Source organism: Mytilus trossulus, unplaced genomic scaffold (assembly GCF_036588685.1).
Source record: "Mytilus trossulus isolate FHL-02 unplaced genomic scaffold, PNRI_Mtr1.1.1.hap1 h1tg000234l__unscaffolded, whole genome shotgun sequence".
NCBI lineage: Eukaryota > Metazoa > Mollusca > Bivalvia > Mytilida > Mytilidae > Mytilus > Mytilus trossulus.
This window is the reverse complement of record NW_026963315.1, coordinates 556,549-576,498: the sequence shown is the minus strand read 5'-3', so window position 1 is coordinate 576,498 and position 19,950 is coordinate 556,549. Positions and strand designations below refer to the sequence as shown.

Genomic DNA, 19,950 nt, shown 5'->3' with positions numbered 1-19,950 from the left:
GGAAAAAGGAAAAAAATCAGATCTTTTAAAATTCAATAAAAAACTTTTTGAAACTAAATATACAATTAAAAAGCTAAATCACAAAAATACCTAACTCCGAGGAAAATTCAAAAACGAAGTTCATAATCAAATGGCAAAATCAAAAGCTCAAACACATCAAACTAATTGATAACAACCACCATATGCCTGACTTGGTACAGTCATTTTCTAAGGTAGACAATGGTGCATTGAACCTGGTTTTAAAGATAGCTAAACCTTTCACTTGTATGGCAGTCGCATCAAATTCCATTTTATATAATATAGTACATTTATATATCTAATGACACTTTTGGACCACTAGAAAGATGTGTCATTGCTTCTTACAAGATACAAGCATTACATGTACAACAAATTAAAATTATATCGATCAATTGCATTTCTTTTAGCAACAATATTTGTTTGTTTTCTGTATAGTATTTACTGTTTAATACTTTCTCCTTTTCCCAAACGTTTACACATATCACTGAAATAAATTACTATCAACTATCCTACAATATGTGTCTAACGTATATGTAATTATAGATTTGAGCTTTGCCTGGCCAGACTTAGACAACATAATGTATTCATGTCACTCCATATGTAATATCAATAACAATGAGTATACAACAATGAGACAGCAAACCAGTAAAAAGAAAGTGACCAAGGGACCAACCTACAACTAAATAAATTCACCAATTTGTAAATTGTGTCAAGTTTTAAATCTTTTCTTTCTGGATTCCTTGTTTTTATTTGATATTGTAGAACTTTTGTGATGTATATTATGACAATAATTAGGTTATATTAGAATAAGGCGATAATAGTTTACCGATAATCAAATTTCGTTAAGTATGAAGTATATTCTTTTGTATATTAAAGTTAGAATTACTTACTTAAAGATACTTAAAGATGTTTTCCGGTACAGGATCCTCACGGCTCCTCTTCACCAGACTCATATATTAGGTCATTATTATTACTGTTACTGCTGCTTCCGGTTATAACTGCGCGGTAATCAGAATAATATAGTTCCTCATTTTTCCAATGATTGTCTAGTCTGTTTTTAAAGGCATTAACAGACGGTGCCTTAACCACTTTTTCTGGTAGTTTGTTCCAGGTTTTAGCTATTCTCACCGTAAAGCTATTTTTCCATAGATTAGTATTAAACCTTTGGTGCATGATTTTAATACTGTTTGTTCTTGTACTGTGCCTATTCTCTGTACTCGACATTAATTTAAGGAAAGTACTAGTTTCCGGGTCATATTTATTGTGTATAATCTTATAAGTCTCAATCATGTCCCCTCTTATTCTTCTGTACGCTAGTGTTGGTAATTTTAATTTCTTTAGCCTTTCTTCGTAGCTTAGGTTTTAAGTCCAGGTATTTGTTTCGTAGCTCTCTTTTGTACACTTTCAATTTTATCGATATATTTTTTCTTAAAAGGTGCCTATACTGAACTAGCGTAATCTAGATGTGTTCTTACAAGTGTTTTATATAATGGAATAAAGATTTCTGCATTTAGATTTTTGAAAGATCTTCTTAATGCCGCAAAGATTGAATTTGCTTTGTTTACTTTCTCACATATATGCTTTTCAAAGGATAATTCTTCATCAATGACTACCCCTATATCCTTCTCTTCTTTGCATCTGCTTATTTCTTTTCCTAGTAGATTATATTTTTCAATATCTTGTTTTGATTTTTTGCTGATATTTATATGTTTACATTTTTCTGGATGAAACTTGAGTAACCATGTATCACTCCATTTTTCTAGTTTGTCTAAATCCTTTTGTAATGTTTCGTGGTCTCTGTCTTCCTTTATTATTCTAAAGATTTTTGTATCATCAGCAAATAAGTAAGCATCTGAGTTAACTCCTTCCGGTAAGTCATTGATGTAGATTACAAACAAGAGTGGTCCTAGAACTGAGCCTTGTGGTATACCTGAGGTAACTTCCTTCCATTCCGATGCTTCACCATTTATTGAGACTCTTTGTTGTCTATTTGAAAGAAAATCTCTTATCCAATCTAGTATTGGGTTTTTTATTCCATAATTTTCGATTTTCTTTAGCAGCCTTTTGTGTGGAACTTTATCAAATGCTTTCATAAAGTCTGTATATACACAATCTACCTTATATCCGTCGTCTATCGCCTCTGTCCATATGTCAATTACCTCTAGTAATTGCAATGAAGTTGATCTCCCAGAGATAAACCCATACTGCTTATTTGAGAATAACCTGTTAAGCTTCATATGCTTTATTATATGCTCTCTTATGATTTTATGAATTGTTTACAAAATGGGATGAAATTTTATATACACATTGCTCCCAAATATGAATACAACTCTACTTGTTAAGATGTTTTTAACAACTGTGAATGACTTTCATACAAACTTGAATATTTGAATATATTGTCTTAAATAGGAAACATACACGAAGTTCTTGTAAGATCTGGTGATACCATTGTCCTGAATTGTACATGTCTAAGTCAAACAAACGGAAACTGGATTGGACCAAATAGAGCATTATCAAAGACAGACAGACTGAACGAATCAAAATTGATTCCTTATACAGAAGGCTTTAGATTAAATACAAAATTAAACATACCAAATATAAATGTTGTGGGAAGTTACGAGAGCAGAACATGTAATATGATGATCAAAAGATTCTCTTTTGATGACGAAGGGACATACAAATGTCAATATGTTGACAATCGCAAGACACACGATCAGGTTTACAAAGCACTTCTAAAAAGTAAGTACTTATTTTACTTTGAGTTCGATATTTTGTTAATTTACTCCTTATCTTTTGCGTTTTTATAACTGTTGTTTATCCTTCACCTGCGTTTCCTATTCAACGCTCTGCTATATGGAGTAAATGCCAGTTTAGTCAATAAGTTACAGCGAGTACAGAATACGACAGCCAGGCTCGTTACACGTACCAAGAAACATGATCATATAATACCAGTTCTTGTGTCTCTTCATTGAATCCGGGTGCAGTACCGAATACAATATAAACTTCTTTTGTATACTTTTAAAATCCTGCAGGGCCTAGCTGCCGTCTGTCTTGAGGAACTCATTAGTGTCTATCAACCATCATGATCTCTTAGTTCAGAAAATGCTATGCAGCTTATGCAACCTCGTGTTCGCACCAAAATCTATGGAGAAAGACGTTTCGACAAAGCCACGGCGAGCCTCTGGAACGAACAATCTTCCTAGCCTTCTAAGACATGAACATGCAATGAAAAAATTGAAAACCCATTATTTTAGACTCGCTTTCAGTGATAATATGTAATTTTTATACTGACAATGACTTTTTAACGTTGTTCTTTTCGTTGTAGTATAACATGCTATTTTAATTATGATTATTTTATTTTTTTAACTATTCTGTTCCTTTTGGTTTTTTATATGTGTTTCAAAATTTGTATTTCATTCTTATTGCATTGATTGTTTTAATGTTTAAAACCTCTTTTTAACTGCATTGATTGATTTATGTTAAGCGCTTAGAGTAATTTTAATTGGATAATGCGCTATATAAATATTGTAAATAATAATAAAATCATAAAGTCGTTTTAAAAATTCAGCTCAAAAGTCTAAGTTTATTATTTTCTAAATAACCTTGTACTACAGAACTATATATGTAACTCTCTTAAACGTGCCCATCCCTCCAAAGGTGTCCGACTCCCCTAAATGTGCCTATTCTCCCCAAACATGTTCTATTCCGTAACCCCCAAAACGTGTCAATAATTGTTATTCACCAAAACGTGTCGACTGTTCAACGCCAGAACGTGTTACGTCTTTTAGCGCTAATAATGTATGATTTAAATAGCATAATTAACAATAACGGCAGTTCTATAATGGGGAACACAGTTGATGACGCGGTCAAGTATTATCATTAACGTGTTCAAGGCCAGTTGTTAATGGTCATAATTGCAAGTTTAATTTGTAACATTTTGACAGAATTGCTCTGTGTCCAGTTTCAAGCATTCCATGCTGATTTAGAGCGAACATACAATAATTTTGAAACAATTAATTTAATCATTTATTAAATGAATCATATTGTACTAAAAAGAACTGATGATGCCTTTTATAACAATCCGAAAATTGCACATAAGCCTTTCAGCACAATTCATTCCACTTTTTCCAACACTTCTGGTATTTAAAGCACATTAAATCATAAACTGGTTATAAGTTTTTTTACTAAATTTTAGGAGTAAAGCATCACTTAAGACACACGAACAATTTCAGACATAACGTACAGTGCCAAACAAATCAAAATCAGAAAGTGCGGTTGAGGCATAGAGTACAAGAGTATTTCATTCGTAAATTGTAAACTCCTTCCTCCATGCAAACGAAGTTTTTGTTTATATAGGATAGGAATCCCCCGCCCCGTATGATTGTCGGTTTGTGTATCTGTTTGTCCCTTCCAAATGCCTGTGTATTTTGTTTAAACTTTAAACAGCTCCTGACAATAATGTGAAACTTCAATGTAGATAGGATGCTCCGGTTCATTGAGATCTCTTAGAGTCCCTTTGGAATTTAAAAGTGTGGCTGTTTATATTATGCACCTTGTCACTCAGGTGACTCCATGTTACTTAAATTAGAGACACATAGTAAATAACATTTCAAAACTTTCAATCTGATTTACATATCTAATATGGGGACAAAGTCCCCTATTACAGTAGAAAATTCAATAAAAAAAAAACCGGGGAAATTTCCCGATTTTTTTATTGTACTTATGAACTCAAAAACGTTCAATTTTTTTTGTCGCGTTTTTGAATTTCCGATTCTGCGCAGAAAACTAATTCCGTTTCCGGTCTTGTTAACATGAGACTTAAAATAAAATGTATATTTATCTCTTATACTCCGGAGTTCCAAAGACCAGTAACCTTGAGAATATATTTTTTAAATGTTAGTGCACTTTGGAATTTTACTCTTTCCAATATAAATCTTAGCATCGCAACTCCTTAAAATTAATTTCAAATACACGTGAAAGTTGGTGGGTCGAAAGATCCTCGTTTGCACACCTGCATAAAGGAATTATATTGCCGTCCATCAATTTTCCCAAATTAACTGGTCTTCACTTGGGAGTTCCGGCGAGAAAACAATTTATTTCGGTTCTTCCTGTTAATAAGCCTTTCAAGTCTTTAGGTCATTATTTTTGACGTTTGAAATGTGAAGGATTTCGTTTAATAATATACCAATTCAATTCAATTCAAATCAAATCTTTATTGCCATAAAACTACATGTTTAAAATATGTGACACAACATAACAAAATGAAAGATTATGCAAAAACTGTAGACAAATTTTAAGGTGAAATTCATTTCTTTTTCTATTGTAATAGAAACCATAACACTTGTAATAGAAAAGTTTAGTTTGATTTATTTTGATAAATGAGAATATCCACTCTATAAATTTAAATGACATAGATGAAATAACATATGTACTCAATACAACCCAATTTCACACATTCCGGTAAATAAGCTAGCCAGATCCTTTTTAAAACAGTCTATTGAACTGAGGACAGGGGGTTCTTAGAATATTTACTTTTATTGTGTATATTAATGATCTTGTTGTTATTTTTCATTTTCATTATGTTATATTGTAGTAATATACCCATCGATTTAGTGTAGAAAAATAGATACAATGTAACTTAATTTTCGGTATTTACATGTTGTCTATAATAAAAAAAAAAGCTTTGTCCTGAATTGTCGATTGTCACAGAAAGCAATGGCAGATGGACAAATGTCACAAAATGTAATTGTCTAAACCAACATTTCAAAATGATGCTTTATCTATATTGTCTGATTTTTTTATTCTTTTATGCCATAATGTGATACTCAGCCAGTTAAAACGTACATTAGGTCTATCTGTGGGCGTGGGTTTGATGATCTGGTCCAATTTTCCAAAGTCTGGTACTAAAATATTGGACCCACACCAGTATGCAACTCCTATGATGTGGTTTATTGGATAATAGCAGTCTGTAAACTCATTTATATTCGTATAAATTTGCAATTATAATAAATAAATAAATAAATGAGCGGAAAATGTAATAACCACACGAGATGCAACTGCAATTTGATTATCAAAAGTATCAATACACTAGTACTAAACTTCAATATCTTTTTTTGTAGCATCCCCTTTTTACGACATGCAAAATATTAAAAAAAATAAAATATTTTGGAACTTATTTCTTTAATTTGATCAGGGTACCTTGTAATTAGCCTAGTCTGGCTTGTCTGGAGGCATAAGCCAACGAAGATAGATAAATTTCGGATAAGAAAACAAGATTAGAAATAAAAAAATGAATTATATCAATATAGTAAATTTTGATATTTATTCTTTCACCCTTTTATACCCACCAAAACACTTTTGGGACATCAAATTTTAAAATAGAGCCTTGAATATTGAGTGCACCTTTTTCTGTTGTAGCAAAAATTTAATTATTATGCTTGGAGTAAGCTAATAAACAGGTAATATTTCTTTAAACTACATTTCAGAACTATGCATTTTCTTTCACTTCGACGAAATTATGTTGGATTAATTCATTAAAATGTACAAAATGTCGCTTCCGCTTCGTTCTATTCGTCAAGTTACGTTTTCGTACGTTTGTTCGTCCATATCCTGGTCATCTCTAGTTAGTAACTTACAGATAAAAGTAACACTAAGATGTTGATTTTTCGTTTGAATATAAAATACAGCTGTGTAGTTGTAGACACATCGAAGTGTTTTGTATTACTGCATATTGATGATTTTTAGAATTGAACTTATTATTATTTTAAAATCAATATCAAATAACTTAAACGTACCTCATTAAAATATTTCTGAAACATTTTACAATAGAATGCAGAGTGGAAAGATATTAAATCGGACTTCTCGAAGACACGGTTTTTAGCGATATTTATACCGGATTTTAGTGAAATTAGTGTGTCCAGTATAAAAATTGGATATTTAAATCATACTTATTTATGTTCCAGTTTTTAATGTTGACGAAACTAAGGACGGATTTCTGATTGTGTTGGGTGATATAGGGAAGTCCGAATAATGATGTGATTTCCGGGCTCTTCAACATTTGTAATGATGCATTTCAAATTATATTGTTTGCATATACACAAACACAATGTTTGAGAAACTATTTATGTTGAATTACAACTGAATTATCATAAACGGGGATAAAAAAAAAATTAAAACATGTTGAAAGGTTCCAAAAGATACCAAAACCATTTACAGATGTATGCTCGAAAATTTAATTCAGATTGTATTCTCTACTTATAGGACCACCAACAAATCTACAAATAGCGAATGCAACACAACATAATACCTTGCAAGTTGTAGAAGGGAGCATGCTGCAATTAGTCTGTTCAGTACAGAGTGGAAAACCGACAGAAACATTACAATGGATAACGAATACAACAGTTATAAAAGAAGGTGGTCAGAATGGAATAATCACTTACAGATTAAATGCATCTTCATCGGATCATATGAAAATATTCATATGTTCAGCATTCAACGAAGCATTAGACCATCCTATAACAAAGCAAGTTCAATTGGATGTTTCAGGTTGGTTTGTCACGCATATACATAAAAATCAAATATATATGACGACAATCGTTAAATATTGAGGGATAAACAAAGAAAGAATATGGGTATCTATCCATAACTCAAAAGCAGTACATGAACATCACAAACCACACATATAGCAAAAGGAACAATATTTTATTGCCGTTTTTCATCTTAAAGTCAAAGGCCTTAAAACTCGGGGCAAAATAAAAACTATCATCTCATTGAAAGTTTAAAATGGCCTGAAGTCTTGGTTTCAGCGAAATTCTTTACAAAATAATGTAATAGCACCAAAGAGGGTTCGTTCAATAGAAGAACATATTTGAAAGTCATACATAGCATTAACAAAATAGTAATTCTGAGTTGGAAAATAATTTCTTAGTTTATCAACGTTGAATTATAGAAGAGTGTGATTTAAATCATGTCAGACCTGCAGCCCTGAATATGAATGTTAGTATCATACTCAAACACCGAACCAAAAAAATCGCAATTGAATACGATACAACGTGAAAAAGTGCGAAATAAGTATTTTGGTTCATCTTCGATCCAATATCAATATCTTTGTATATAAATTAATGATGATTGTAATGGTCATATGCAAACCGGACAACAGCAGAATTCATTATGGAAACAGTACCGGTATTATTGGGCTGGCAAATTATGAACAGATATGCCCTTATTGAACGACAAAAAAAATAGAATTTCCTATTAATGTTATTATCTGTAGTTGTTGTAGTCAAACTGCATGATTAAAAATGAGAGTTTATTGAAATCATAGTTCTGAAAAGCTCAGATCTTTGCAAGTTAAACTTCTGTTTTAAATCCTAACACTTTGTGTTGTCTTTTTCTCTTAAGAACTCAATTAAACATTTAGACAAAAAAAAAGAATTTTAGCTGACATATTTTTTCAACATTTTTTTTTATCCATTTCCAGTATAATGTTATATTGCAACTATTGCATTGTTTATTCTGGCTACATTTTGTACAGCTTGCATGCTTACATATTTCTTTTCGCTTAATGGTCAAAAAGTAAATCCAGCCGAAGTAATTTACTAACTGTATTACTCCTTCAGGCAAACCAAAGGTCACTGTGTCTATCATTCCGGATAGCATGCTTCTAAGAGAACATCAGAATGCAACACTATGTTGTAAAACCGGCGGGACTCTAAAAGCAACCCATATTACGTGGATCAAAGACACACAACGAATAAAAAGATTGAATGATTCGAAACACTGCATTCCATTTACTCCTCTTCTTCGACAAGACAGTGGAACATATACGTGTACTGCAAAAAATAGCATAGGTTTCTCAAGTGCAACAAAACAAATTCGTGTTTTATGTAAGTAGCAGGACAGAAAGCACATTTATTTTGTTTACATTTGCTGATACAGAATATAAGATCACAGTAGGAAATAGTTATACCTTAGAATAACCATGTAGCAAATTTGTTAGGAAAACAAATTAAAATCCAGTACAATTAAAATTGTTAAGAAGTTTTATCTGGTAAGCTAACACTGTGATAATATTTGAATTCAAACTGAATCTTTTTGATGTCATCCTTGACTGCGGAAGTGAAAATTTGTCTATGTTTTGTTTTATTATTAGTTTTTCATTTGAACCGTAGGAAAACTCTGGCTTTTTTCATTTTATATATTTTGTTCAATGAATGAATGGATGAATGCTTGAACGCATGCTTCGTATATTTTATTATTTTATTAGATCCTCCTGATGTCTCCATAGATACAACAGAAACACAAAATAAGATCACTCTTAAATGCCAAGCATCCAGCGATCCGGGAACATATGAATTTGCAAAATGGGAACATCTGTCTCAGTTCGGCAAACATATACGTTACATAGGAAACACACAAAACGGCACACTTGTACTCGAAAAGAACAATTACCAAAACAGTGGGATATATAAATGCCGCGTAAAAATTGGTATTCCTGATATGAATGGAGAGATTAATCAAAAAAAATTTGTCGCCGTAGATTATAAAGGTAATACATCTTATTTTGCTTTTATAACTTTTTACAATATTTTAGTTTTATGAATGTTCTGCCTTTGAAATGTCATAGTAAAATATTATAAAAATAAAGCGTTGAATAGTGACCTTTTTAATTCTTTATGTAAGAATCATAAATTAGAGAGGTTGATGTGTAGGTTAACATTGACCAAAACAGTGCTTCATAAAATGTGGAGTATTTCCGACAATTTGGAAGTCAATTGACAATTTTTCTGCATCGAACAATATTTGTTTATAGAGTTTGTTTCCATTTTCAATGATCAGGGTTTTTTTCAGACTGGTTTGCTATTTAGTTTCAATTATACAAGTTCATATCAGCGAGGTACCATCACTGAATTTACGAACCTACGCGTTATTTTTAGCCTGGATTTTTACATTTCGTATTGGTATTTGATAAAGTCACGCCGATTATAAGATGTACAGTTATTCTCTGTAAAATGACGAAGTTCAGATTTATATTTCAGGACCGCCGGTGTTTGTTTCAAACAACAGCTTCACATGGTTTGCTCAGTATCATAAAGACGCAAAAATTATTTTAAAAGTATTCAGCTCATCTCCGATAACTAGTGGGCGAATTCGCAAAATTGCAGAAGGATATAAAGAGGAAGAAAAGCAAGCTTTTAAATCGATTAGATCGTTTATTCAGTCAACATGTAAAGAAAGGTTGGCATTTTATAACGTCAATGTTTTAGTGGAGTGCATCGAGTTGACGTTTAAAATTGCCATGCCAGGAAGCAACGATTTAAGAAACTATACTGTGGAAGTATGTAATACATACAATTGTAGCAGCTTTGAAGTTATTGTTGTTTCAGCAAGTTAGTTTATCACTTTTATCGTTTGGACTCTAGTTGATTGTTTTCTCATCTGCAACTATACAATATAATTTATACTTGTTTGTTTAAAACGAAATTTTATATTTTCAAATATAATACTAGTCTTGTTATAACAAAAATAACTTAAATACAGACAAATGCAGAACATAATTGTAGCAAATAACAAACCTAGCTTGAAATGATGTTCAGATTCATGCATTATGTCCACGCTGGTGGATGGTTAATTATACCATATTTCTTAATGTTCATATGTTATATGTCAATAGGTTATAGATTTCGGATGGCGCTTGGTATTATAAAATCGGTCGTATGCTCTGTTTTTGGTCATATTTCTTCTTCTTATAAACGGGGGGTATCGATGGTAATGTGCCTTCATTGGCGTGTATAGGAAAATGCTAAAGAATTCAGTGAGTATGATACCTTTGTCTACAGAAACCATACTTAACATTCGCTCGAGATGAAAAGTTTTAAAGAAGCGTGGATTCAATAGTATATTCTGGATAACCAATTTTCACGGATTTCGTGGATGTTGGTTGAAAGTCAAATCATATCAAAACACGAATATTCAACGAAGTAAACATGTTATAAATACTTGTATATGCAGACGACAAAGATTCCATCAGTTCGCAAAACTTGATATCTATAGAAAAAGATAAATCCCAAGCATCAAAACATAATTGTTTGGATAGTAATTTCAAATATAAATTGGAAAACAATTATGTAATGATCGAGACATTAAGTTTTCTGTCATTGCATGTTGTGTAAAGGATCATGTAAGAGTGAAACACTTTAAATTGAAACGATACAAATTCAAATTATATATGTGTATTTATTTCAACTTTTCATATTTCTAATTCAATTTAATCCATATATTAACTGTTAATTGAATGTATTTTGCACTAATGTAGAATTCATAGAAATCAGGCATTCCTCGGGTTGGATCTTAAGTGCCATCATGGTTATGTTGGCTGTAATTAGCTGTGCCTTGGTATTTGCAGTAGTTAAAGTACGAGGTAAAGGAAAATTAAACATGGTTGTATGCATGCAATGCTTAGTAAAGCCAGTATCGTTTTAACTTTAGGGATATGTTAATCAACAGGTTCCTCTCATATTCAGATTCATAAAACATTTTTTTATGATTAGTCCACAATTGTATCAGATTTGCTTGTATTTGTATAAACAATTCATGTTTGATCAAATACTTATATTCTGCGTTATACAAAACGATGCCTTACTCTCAGTCAAAAAAAAATCAAACATCTTAGTCTGACTCAGCTTAAGATTTTTATAACGGTAAATTTAAAAGTCTTTGAACTGTAGAAACATTTTGTATTAACGAATTATAACACTTATCTTATACTTTAGGCACTGTAAATTCACCAATCAGTGTGTTTTATGTCCAAGTACTTTACTTTGTAGGAATAAGGAGGCGTAGTCATGACATAAGGTAAACTGTTTTTTTATTTTCATCTTTACAAATATCAAATAATTTCTCTTATTATATGATCACCAACTCATGTGAATTGCTTGAAAATTAAGGCAGATTTGTTTTTATATTTCTTATTCAAACTCTGGTATGTTTGGATTATTTTTCATATTTGTTAATTCTTTTAATATAGTAGTAACTCGATTTATTAGTAGTAACAGCATGACGGAACAATACATAATTCATCTCTGTATACACTTTAAACGTTGCATTGCTATTTTGCATATGAAGATCCTGTTTTAGATTATCGTGAACATTATGACAGCTATAACACCATATAATAGCAGATTTGTTAAAGAAATTGTACATGTTGTATTGAATGTCGTATTATCAGTCAGGTATTTTATTTATTTCAGAGTTATCCTCTATCCTAACATGTATTAAATTTTGAGAATATTTCTATGTTCCTTTGTTTTTTTAATTAGATTAATTTAACAAATTGACTACAACATGTACAATAAGGACAAATTTGAGCTTGTTATATGGTACATACATGATTTACAGTGTTAAATTCTTTCAAAAGAGAGAGAATACGCTGCGGTCAATCAAAAGCCATTAGAAGTAAAAGGTTCAATGTTGACTGCATTATATCACCGAACAAATAAAATGATTTAAACACAAGTTTAATTCTATAGTATCAATTTCAAAATCATAAATCTCCCCCACCTTAGTAGAGATATAGCAACTTCACCTACATATGGGATATACATTTCCAAACTTATTCGATATTCAAGAGCTTGCCGCTCCTACTCAGACTTTGTAAAACGTCACCAGTGTCTGAGCAGACAGTTCATGAACCGGGGGTATGTCGTAGAACGTCTCGACCTTTTTTTATAAACAAGTATTTTAAACTCTCATTTAAAACATATCTCTTGAATGATCATGACCAACCGAATAGTTTGTTACTGGTGTTTGTCGCTGTAGCTTTTATAGTTCTACATTATTTTTATTTTACTTTTGATGTAGTTTTTGTTGTGAGAAGGGTAGTATTATTCGTGTCAATATTATACTAAAAACTTTATTATGTGAACAAAAGAAACGTTCACCTTTGAATGTCTCAATGGTATATTTCGCCTTTCCGAAATACATTTTTAGAACCAAAAATATACGTATGTTATTTTTATTTTTTTGCAGAATTTCAGACATAGAAATGGATATACACGGTAAAAAAATAAAATAACATTTATAAAAAACGCATCGATATGCATGTGATAGTTATGCTATGTATTTGTGTGTTTTAAAACTATAACGAATGGATAAGTTCACAGCATCTTAATTGATATCAGCGTTTAATAATAATCTTTGCATTTTCTATTTTTGTTTATTTTCTAGGGTTTTTTGCCAATCATTTTTTTCGGGTTATTTTACTAAGTATGTTTGAAGTCTTGAAAAACTTGTGACAGATAAAAGGTAATAACTTTCTATTACTAATATGTAACATGTCTGCCCTACTCATAAAGTGTAACAAAATCTAGATTTATCATTCAAGTTATTGTTTGATTAATCTGCAATCATTTGAGTATTTTAAAGTACTATAGACAGGGTGGCCAATGTTCAAACAGCTATTCTGTTGCAAAACGGCTAAAACATGCTAAACCGCACACAAGTGACGGAGTGGTGAATCTGGGGACATGATTGATTATTTATAAACCAAAACTTTCATTTCTGTTGCTAAAAAAAAACATAATTTGTGAAGGGCATTTAATTGTTTTGTTTGGTTTTGTTTTGTTTTTTTAATTTTGTGAAAATATTTGTTTTTGTTTTTTATATTCCTTTGTTTCCTACCTTAATTAATTCAACTTCCATTAGAAAAGATTTGCCTTTAATTTCAAATCATTTTGAGTCTGTACTACTATTCTTAGACATGTAAGAGATATGAGCCCTCAACGATTGGCACTCATTAATTTCAATGGTAGTGTTGCAAAAAAATATTTTACTAGTTTATAGTATTCTTTAAGTAGTTGATAGTAAATCACTTGTCAATTAGATTTTTGATCGCAGGATTAAAATAGTTTAAACCTTTTTTAATGAATATTTGCTAGGGAGGAAGTAAATCATATGATCAGGAAACTGATATTTGTATATTATTGTCATTGAAAAAAACAAATATGAAACAATTCACAATCAATTGTAAATATAAAGGGTTCATTAGTTATCATCCGCTCTACACTGTTGTATTTATAAGTACAGGTTAAAAATCACTTCAATGTACTTTATATATCATTTCTATAAATTTCAATGATATATTCTATCTGCTGATGCCAACAAATCACTTTATAATAGGTAAGAAAGGATACAGGATTTCCATTCAGGACACTAAATCAGTGTGAACATAACAAAAACACAAAAAGCATGATTTGTTTTTTACAAAAAAATTATGTGTGAGTTTTTCAAAAGACCCTGTTTTTGTAAATGCTTAGTGCTTAAACAATACCCACCCATTATCCATTTAGAATAAATATTTCGTCCTCCTTTTAATCATTTCTTTCTTTGTACAAAATAATCCTTGAATGTTAAGAAAATAAATGTTTTTAAATAAAGGAACTATGGTTAGCATTAGTTATATATTTGCACATATAGGCAATCCAGTCTAGAAATCAAGACATGTAAAGTGTAATTCCGTCGTATTTCCTATACATAAAGTTCAGAGTCTAATGAGCAATCTAAGAAATGACGATGAATGCGAAAAAAAACAATAAATGGTTGTTAATCAGGATAATTAATGAAGACTTGTGAACTGAAAGCTTGAAAGCCAACAGGGTTGAACATATCCCTTTACATATCTTTACATTTATATATATAACATTGGTCCATCTCAATTAATGTTTATATACATATTTATATAATCCAACATCAAGTAATGTTTACGTTTTTATCATGTGTATCTTCAAGTTGTTTTTTCGTATCTAACTGCAAAGTTTTCACATTTAATTCCATCTTTATTAAAATTAAAATAAAGACTTATGAATAAGAAAGATCTACGAATTGTCCGAATTTAAATTGAATGAAATATATTGGCACATTGTATCAGGAAGCGCACTATATGTGTGATATATTATTAATTCAAATGTACGATGTATATGTTTTTTAATAGGAGAGTCAGTTGATAATCGTTTATACCTGGCATCAGAATTTCGTCCTTCTCATTCCAATAGGCATCAGACAGAACTAAATGGTGAGAATATCCCAACTACAGGACTCAATCTGTCAATTTCAGCATTAAGCAACCGTATGTTAATTAGTTTTGATCAAATGAAAACGAATGCATATTCAAAAATAATAAAACCCAACTTCGTCCAACAAACTTTTATCAGAGAGTACAATATAGAAAACATGTTAAAAAGGGTCTTTTTCAGAAGCATGAAGTTCATGAACAAAACTAAATAAATGCAAATAATTTAATTAAAGTGAAAAAGAATGTCAAAACGTGGTAAACAATCGTCATTCATACAGCACATGTTTATTGTTTATATTCTCAGATTATCAAGAAGAAATATCGGAAGAACAAAACGTGCTAGATGATAACCAAATCATTCCAACGCAGGTAATGTATTTTATCTTACCTAATATACACTTCTAGGAATATGATTGGTTAAAAGCGTGCTCGTGGAGACCTTGTATATTCCAAATTAGGTTAATAGGGAGGCGGTGCTTGTTGCAATACACGGTTAGTAGTGGAGTTACGACTTTTGCACTATTTGATTCTTTGAGTGTATTAAAAGTTCTGTTTGATATTGTTGTATCAGGGTTGTTGAAGTTAAATTGTTATTTTTGACAATTTTTTTGTTTGTGCAGACCAATGGAAGTATGTTCTTAAATTTCAAAAATTGAACACTTTAATATAAAAATAAGAAGATGTGGTATGATTGCAATTGAGACAGCTCTAGTCTGAATTCAACAAATAAAGATAGTCGGTAAGATAAATTCGTAATACTAGAACACACCCGTGATATCGCGGGTCCGTGACTGAATTAAAGTATATAACTATGCGCAAGACTTATTTTTGTATTAGTATTGTCATAATTATGATAAAGTCATGCCGGTTTTAAGATAGTTATCACAGTTTTCTCTGCTTTCAAATCTTTCTGTTTGAACCCGTCTAACTTGATCTTATCAATTATTGGTAATATTAATTATTTGGAAAACAAAAGGTCCTGGGATGGAGTATTTTTTTAATCAACAGCATTGTCCTATATTAGTTATAAATAAAGTTGAATTCTTTGATTCGCTGTTTTCATGACGTCATGCCCGCTAACAAATTAAAATCTGTACATATACGCCTTATTTTTAGTATTCGTATTGTTATCTTATAAAGTCTTACTGATTAAAATATTACAATAGGTAACAATTTGACAATTTAGTAGTGTCAACCCTGTGATTATGACCCGTGTATATAGCATATCCTGAATACACCGTTTGGTGGTGCGCCTGCCAAATGCGGAACGTACAGATAAGGTAATAGGTAACAGATGAATATACTATTGGTATCGGTATCGGACTCGACCCGGAACTTCTTAATTATTGACAATATTAATTACGTGGAAAACAAAAGGGCCTGGAGTGGTGTAATTTTTAATCTACACCTTTGTACTATATTAGTTATATATAAAGTTGAATTCTTTGATTCGTCGTTTTTACGTGATGACGGCTGACAAATTGGACCTCGTAATTTTAGTATTATAGATAGTGTGTTAATGACCTTACGAAAAAGTGGTATCAATGTCAATGAGTCACAATGTTTTAACAATATGGAATTACGATCCCTTCATCGATCAGCAAGCTACAAACGTATAAAGGGCCCGAAATGACTAATGCAAAACAAAAATTTAAACACGAAAACCAACCGTCTAATCTATATAAAAAAAACGAGAAACACTTAGTCTTAAGAACCTCACCAACCACTGATCATTAGCAAGTAATTACTTTTTCTAGTAAAATACGTGGTTAATTTTAGAATGATTCGATATAATAATTTTTGAATGTTAGAAATGTCTTTCTAGAACAGTTTCAATGTACAAAATAGTGTTGATACACTATTGTTGTTATGTTTTATATTAGATTTAAAAAAAAATAAAAAAAAAATAAAAATCCTATAAATTGGCCATAGGTTTTGTGTGTTATTGGCTAAATGATATGTGTCATTTGGTCTCTTTTGAATTGCTGTCTAATTGGCAATCATAGCACATCTTCTAATTTTTATTATACTTACCATACATATAGTTGTTCTGTAGTAATGTTATCGCTCGTGGCGTATATCAATTCTGATAACTTGTAGGGTATATGTAGTTTTCTTAGCTCAATTCAGTAAAATGGTATATAATTGTGTGCTATTGGTATACCAACATCTAAAGAAAATTCTATTGTGTACTTTTTAATGCATTATTACTATATATTAAGTAGTTTGAATATAATATATGTTTGGAAAATGTTCACAACCTTCGGAGTAACTGTTTTTTTCTTCTAAATGACAAATGTTTTCCTTTGTAGCATGCTGAATCCAGCCTTAATTATGCAGAAGTTGAATTTGAAGCAGGACCAACAGCGAGCACAAGTATTATTCATGGCCACGAAGACAGAACTATTTACTCTGAAATTGATGTATTACGCCTTGCAAATGCCATTCCGTCCAGCAGTGACAGTGACGAAGATGATTTTGTGTATGTGGATGGGATTGAGAATTACAACAAGAAAGACTGATGTAAACAAACTGCGAGAAATGTTTTGTAGATAATTTTGGAGACGACGTGTATGATAAGAAGCACCGCCCCTCTTGTTATTGTTTATAAATGACAACTTTAAAAAAAAAAAAACTTGTGTGTATGGAAGCGTACTAGGGCCATCGTTTTTTATTTTATTTATTTTTTTAAATTGTCGACTTTAATGTTAGAATTACCAAATTTGATTTTAACTTTACGGGGAAAAAATGCAACCATCATCATTTAAATCCCTTAAAATGTCGGCTTCGTTGACCTTTTTAAAAATCGTATCTTTCTTCTCCATTTTGCTTTTCAAAGTGTCTATGTTCAAGACCGTATGAGTTCTTGGACCGTATGCGTACTTTTTCAAAATACTCATACGGTCGGACCGTACGAAAGATCATAGCATAAGGAACATGTGTACTAAGTTTCAAGTTGATTGGACCTCAGCTTCATCAAAAACTACCTTGACCAAAAACTTTAACCTGAAGCGGGACGAACGGACGGACAGACGAACACGTCGGACGCACGCACGCACAGACCAGAAAACATAATGCCCCTCTGCTATCGTAGGTGGGGCATAAAAAGTTCAATTGTTATTGAAAAAAACCTTTATATTCTAATTATTTTTTAAAATCACGCTTATCAACTCTGTTAATCTTTTGTATTTGGCATGTCGATCGGTTATACATTAATTAAATTATGATCACTGAAATTGAAGATAAGATATCTGAAGTAAACATAATATGGAAGGACAGTTGTTTTAGAATGTTTAGCAACTTTACTAAAAAATGCAAATCCAAAAGAAACATGCATGAACTGCAAACATGTACTTTTTTAAATGTAAAAAAATATTACGGTTATACTTGTTGTAGCAAGTGTCACTTTTGGCGAGTGTATCAAAATAGGATGCAGATATACAATTAAACAAATGTTTAATTTCAATTGTTCGTATGTTCAGTTTATCCATCTATAATTGTAATAATAACAATTTGTAAAATTAAAAATAAGGATTTTGATAAACTGTTTAAATATAACCCATATGATCTAAGCACATGTATGGTCAGCTCGTACTGGACCATACGCGTATACTCATACGATCCGACCGTACGCGAATGGAACATTTTTTGAAAGTTTTGAAATTTTTTGAAATTTTTTGAAATTTTTGAAAAATATTTACATGCTGAAACTACCGGGCAAAGCTCGTTATAGATAGAGATACTTGTAAACAGCAAGAATGATCAATTATGTAAGATCTACAACATATCACCATCACCAAAACACAATTTTGTCATGAATTCGATTCTTGTCTGATTATAATGTGTGTCTTTTGTTTAAAATGCACATAGGCCAAGGTGAGCGACACAGAGCCTCTAGTTTAAATTGTTTATATATACATTGTACATACTGTTATTTTTATTAACAAAACTTTATACATGCATATAGTTTAAAGAAAGATGAATTTGTCGCTTTGTTACTCATTTTTCTTATTAAAATTCATTACAGACAAAATCTAGTAAATAAGAACACACAGCTGCCAACCTGCATGTTCCTACTTTTTATGTCACCAGTTGTGACGCTTGTCCTTTATTTTTGTGATCATTTGCTAGATTATATGAAGCTTGCTATAATCAAGACAAGACAAGACAAGACAAGTTTATTAATACACTCAGGCACATATTGTGTGCAACAAGAGCAACAAAATGTAGTATACAAAATAATAAATTGGTCAATAAATATTACAAATAAAATAACGCAACCCTTTTATCGAAAAAGAGGTTTTCAGTATTTTTAAAGTAAGTTCAGGAAAGTACTAGCGTAGAATGAAATTTTTGAAGATTATTGATAGAGTTCATGCACTTCGGATTGATTTAATATGAATTCAAAATAGTTTGTGCGTATATGTTATTTTTAACATTACGGCAAACTAAGTTGGACAGAACATTTGAGCCTTAAACGTGTATATTAATCTTTATAAGATACATGTGGTATGATTTCGAAAATTTGATTGGTTGATTGTTGGTTGTTTAAAGTCCAGTAGCAACTATTTCATGCATGTTTAGGACGAGAACAAATTAACAAGAAATACAATAGGTATGACCTGTAATAGAGGCCGTCCGGGGTGACGGTCGAGGAAATTTTTACTACCACGGGAAAATGAGGGTATATTGGATAGGGACGGTTAGCCTTACACAGGAAACTTATTGAACCCTTTAAAGTTCTTGCAAGGGGTTTTAACGTGCAAAGTACTCGAAGCATCGTATTTAACGTCCCCATTTTGGCCGGTCGTGGCTCCAAATTTGTAACACCGAACTGACAAACGGACGCCCAATGTACTCTTGTG

The 19,950-nt window shown here is 31.3% G+C and overlaps 1 protein-coding gene across 1 annotated transcript in view; it reads left to right on the top strand.

Moving 5' to 3' along the window:
• The window catches only part of LOC134701225 (kin of IRRE-like protein 1), a 33,379-nt gene extending 15,672 nt beyond the window's left edge, over positions 1-17,707 (top strand). The window contains exons 3-13 of the mRNA XM_063562357.1: positions 2,428-2,757; positions 7,279-7,563; positions 8,637-8,903; positions 9,284-9,565; positions 10,056-10,406; positions 11,333-11,437; positions 11,844-11,871; positions 13,045-13,073; positions 15,005-15,139; positions 15,390-15,454; positions 17,398-17,707. Of these exons, the coding sequence (XP_063418427.1) occupies positions 2,428-2,757; positions 7,279-7,563; positions 8,637-8,903; positions 9,284-9,565; positions 10,056-10,406; positions 11,333-11,437; positions 11,844-11,871; positions 13,045-13,073; positions 15,005-15,139; positions 15,390-15,454; positions 17,398-17,607 (2,087 nt within the window). The 3' untranslated portion in view covers positions 17,608-17,707. The remainder of the gene's footprint in view (positions 1-2,427; positions 2,758-7,278; positions 7,564-8,636; positions 8,904-9,283; positions 9,566-10,055; positions 10,407-11,332; positions 11,438-11,843; positions 11,872-13,044; positions 13,074-15,004; positions 15,140-15,389; positions 15,455-17,397) is intronic.
• Positions 17,708-19,950: the final 2,243 nt, after the last annotated feature.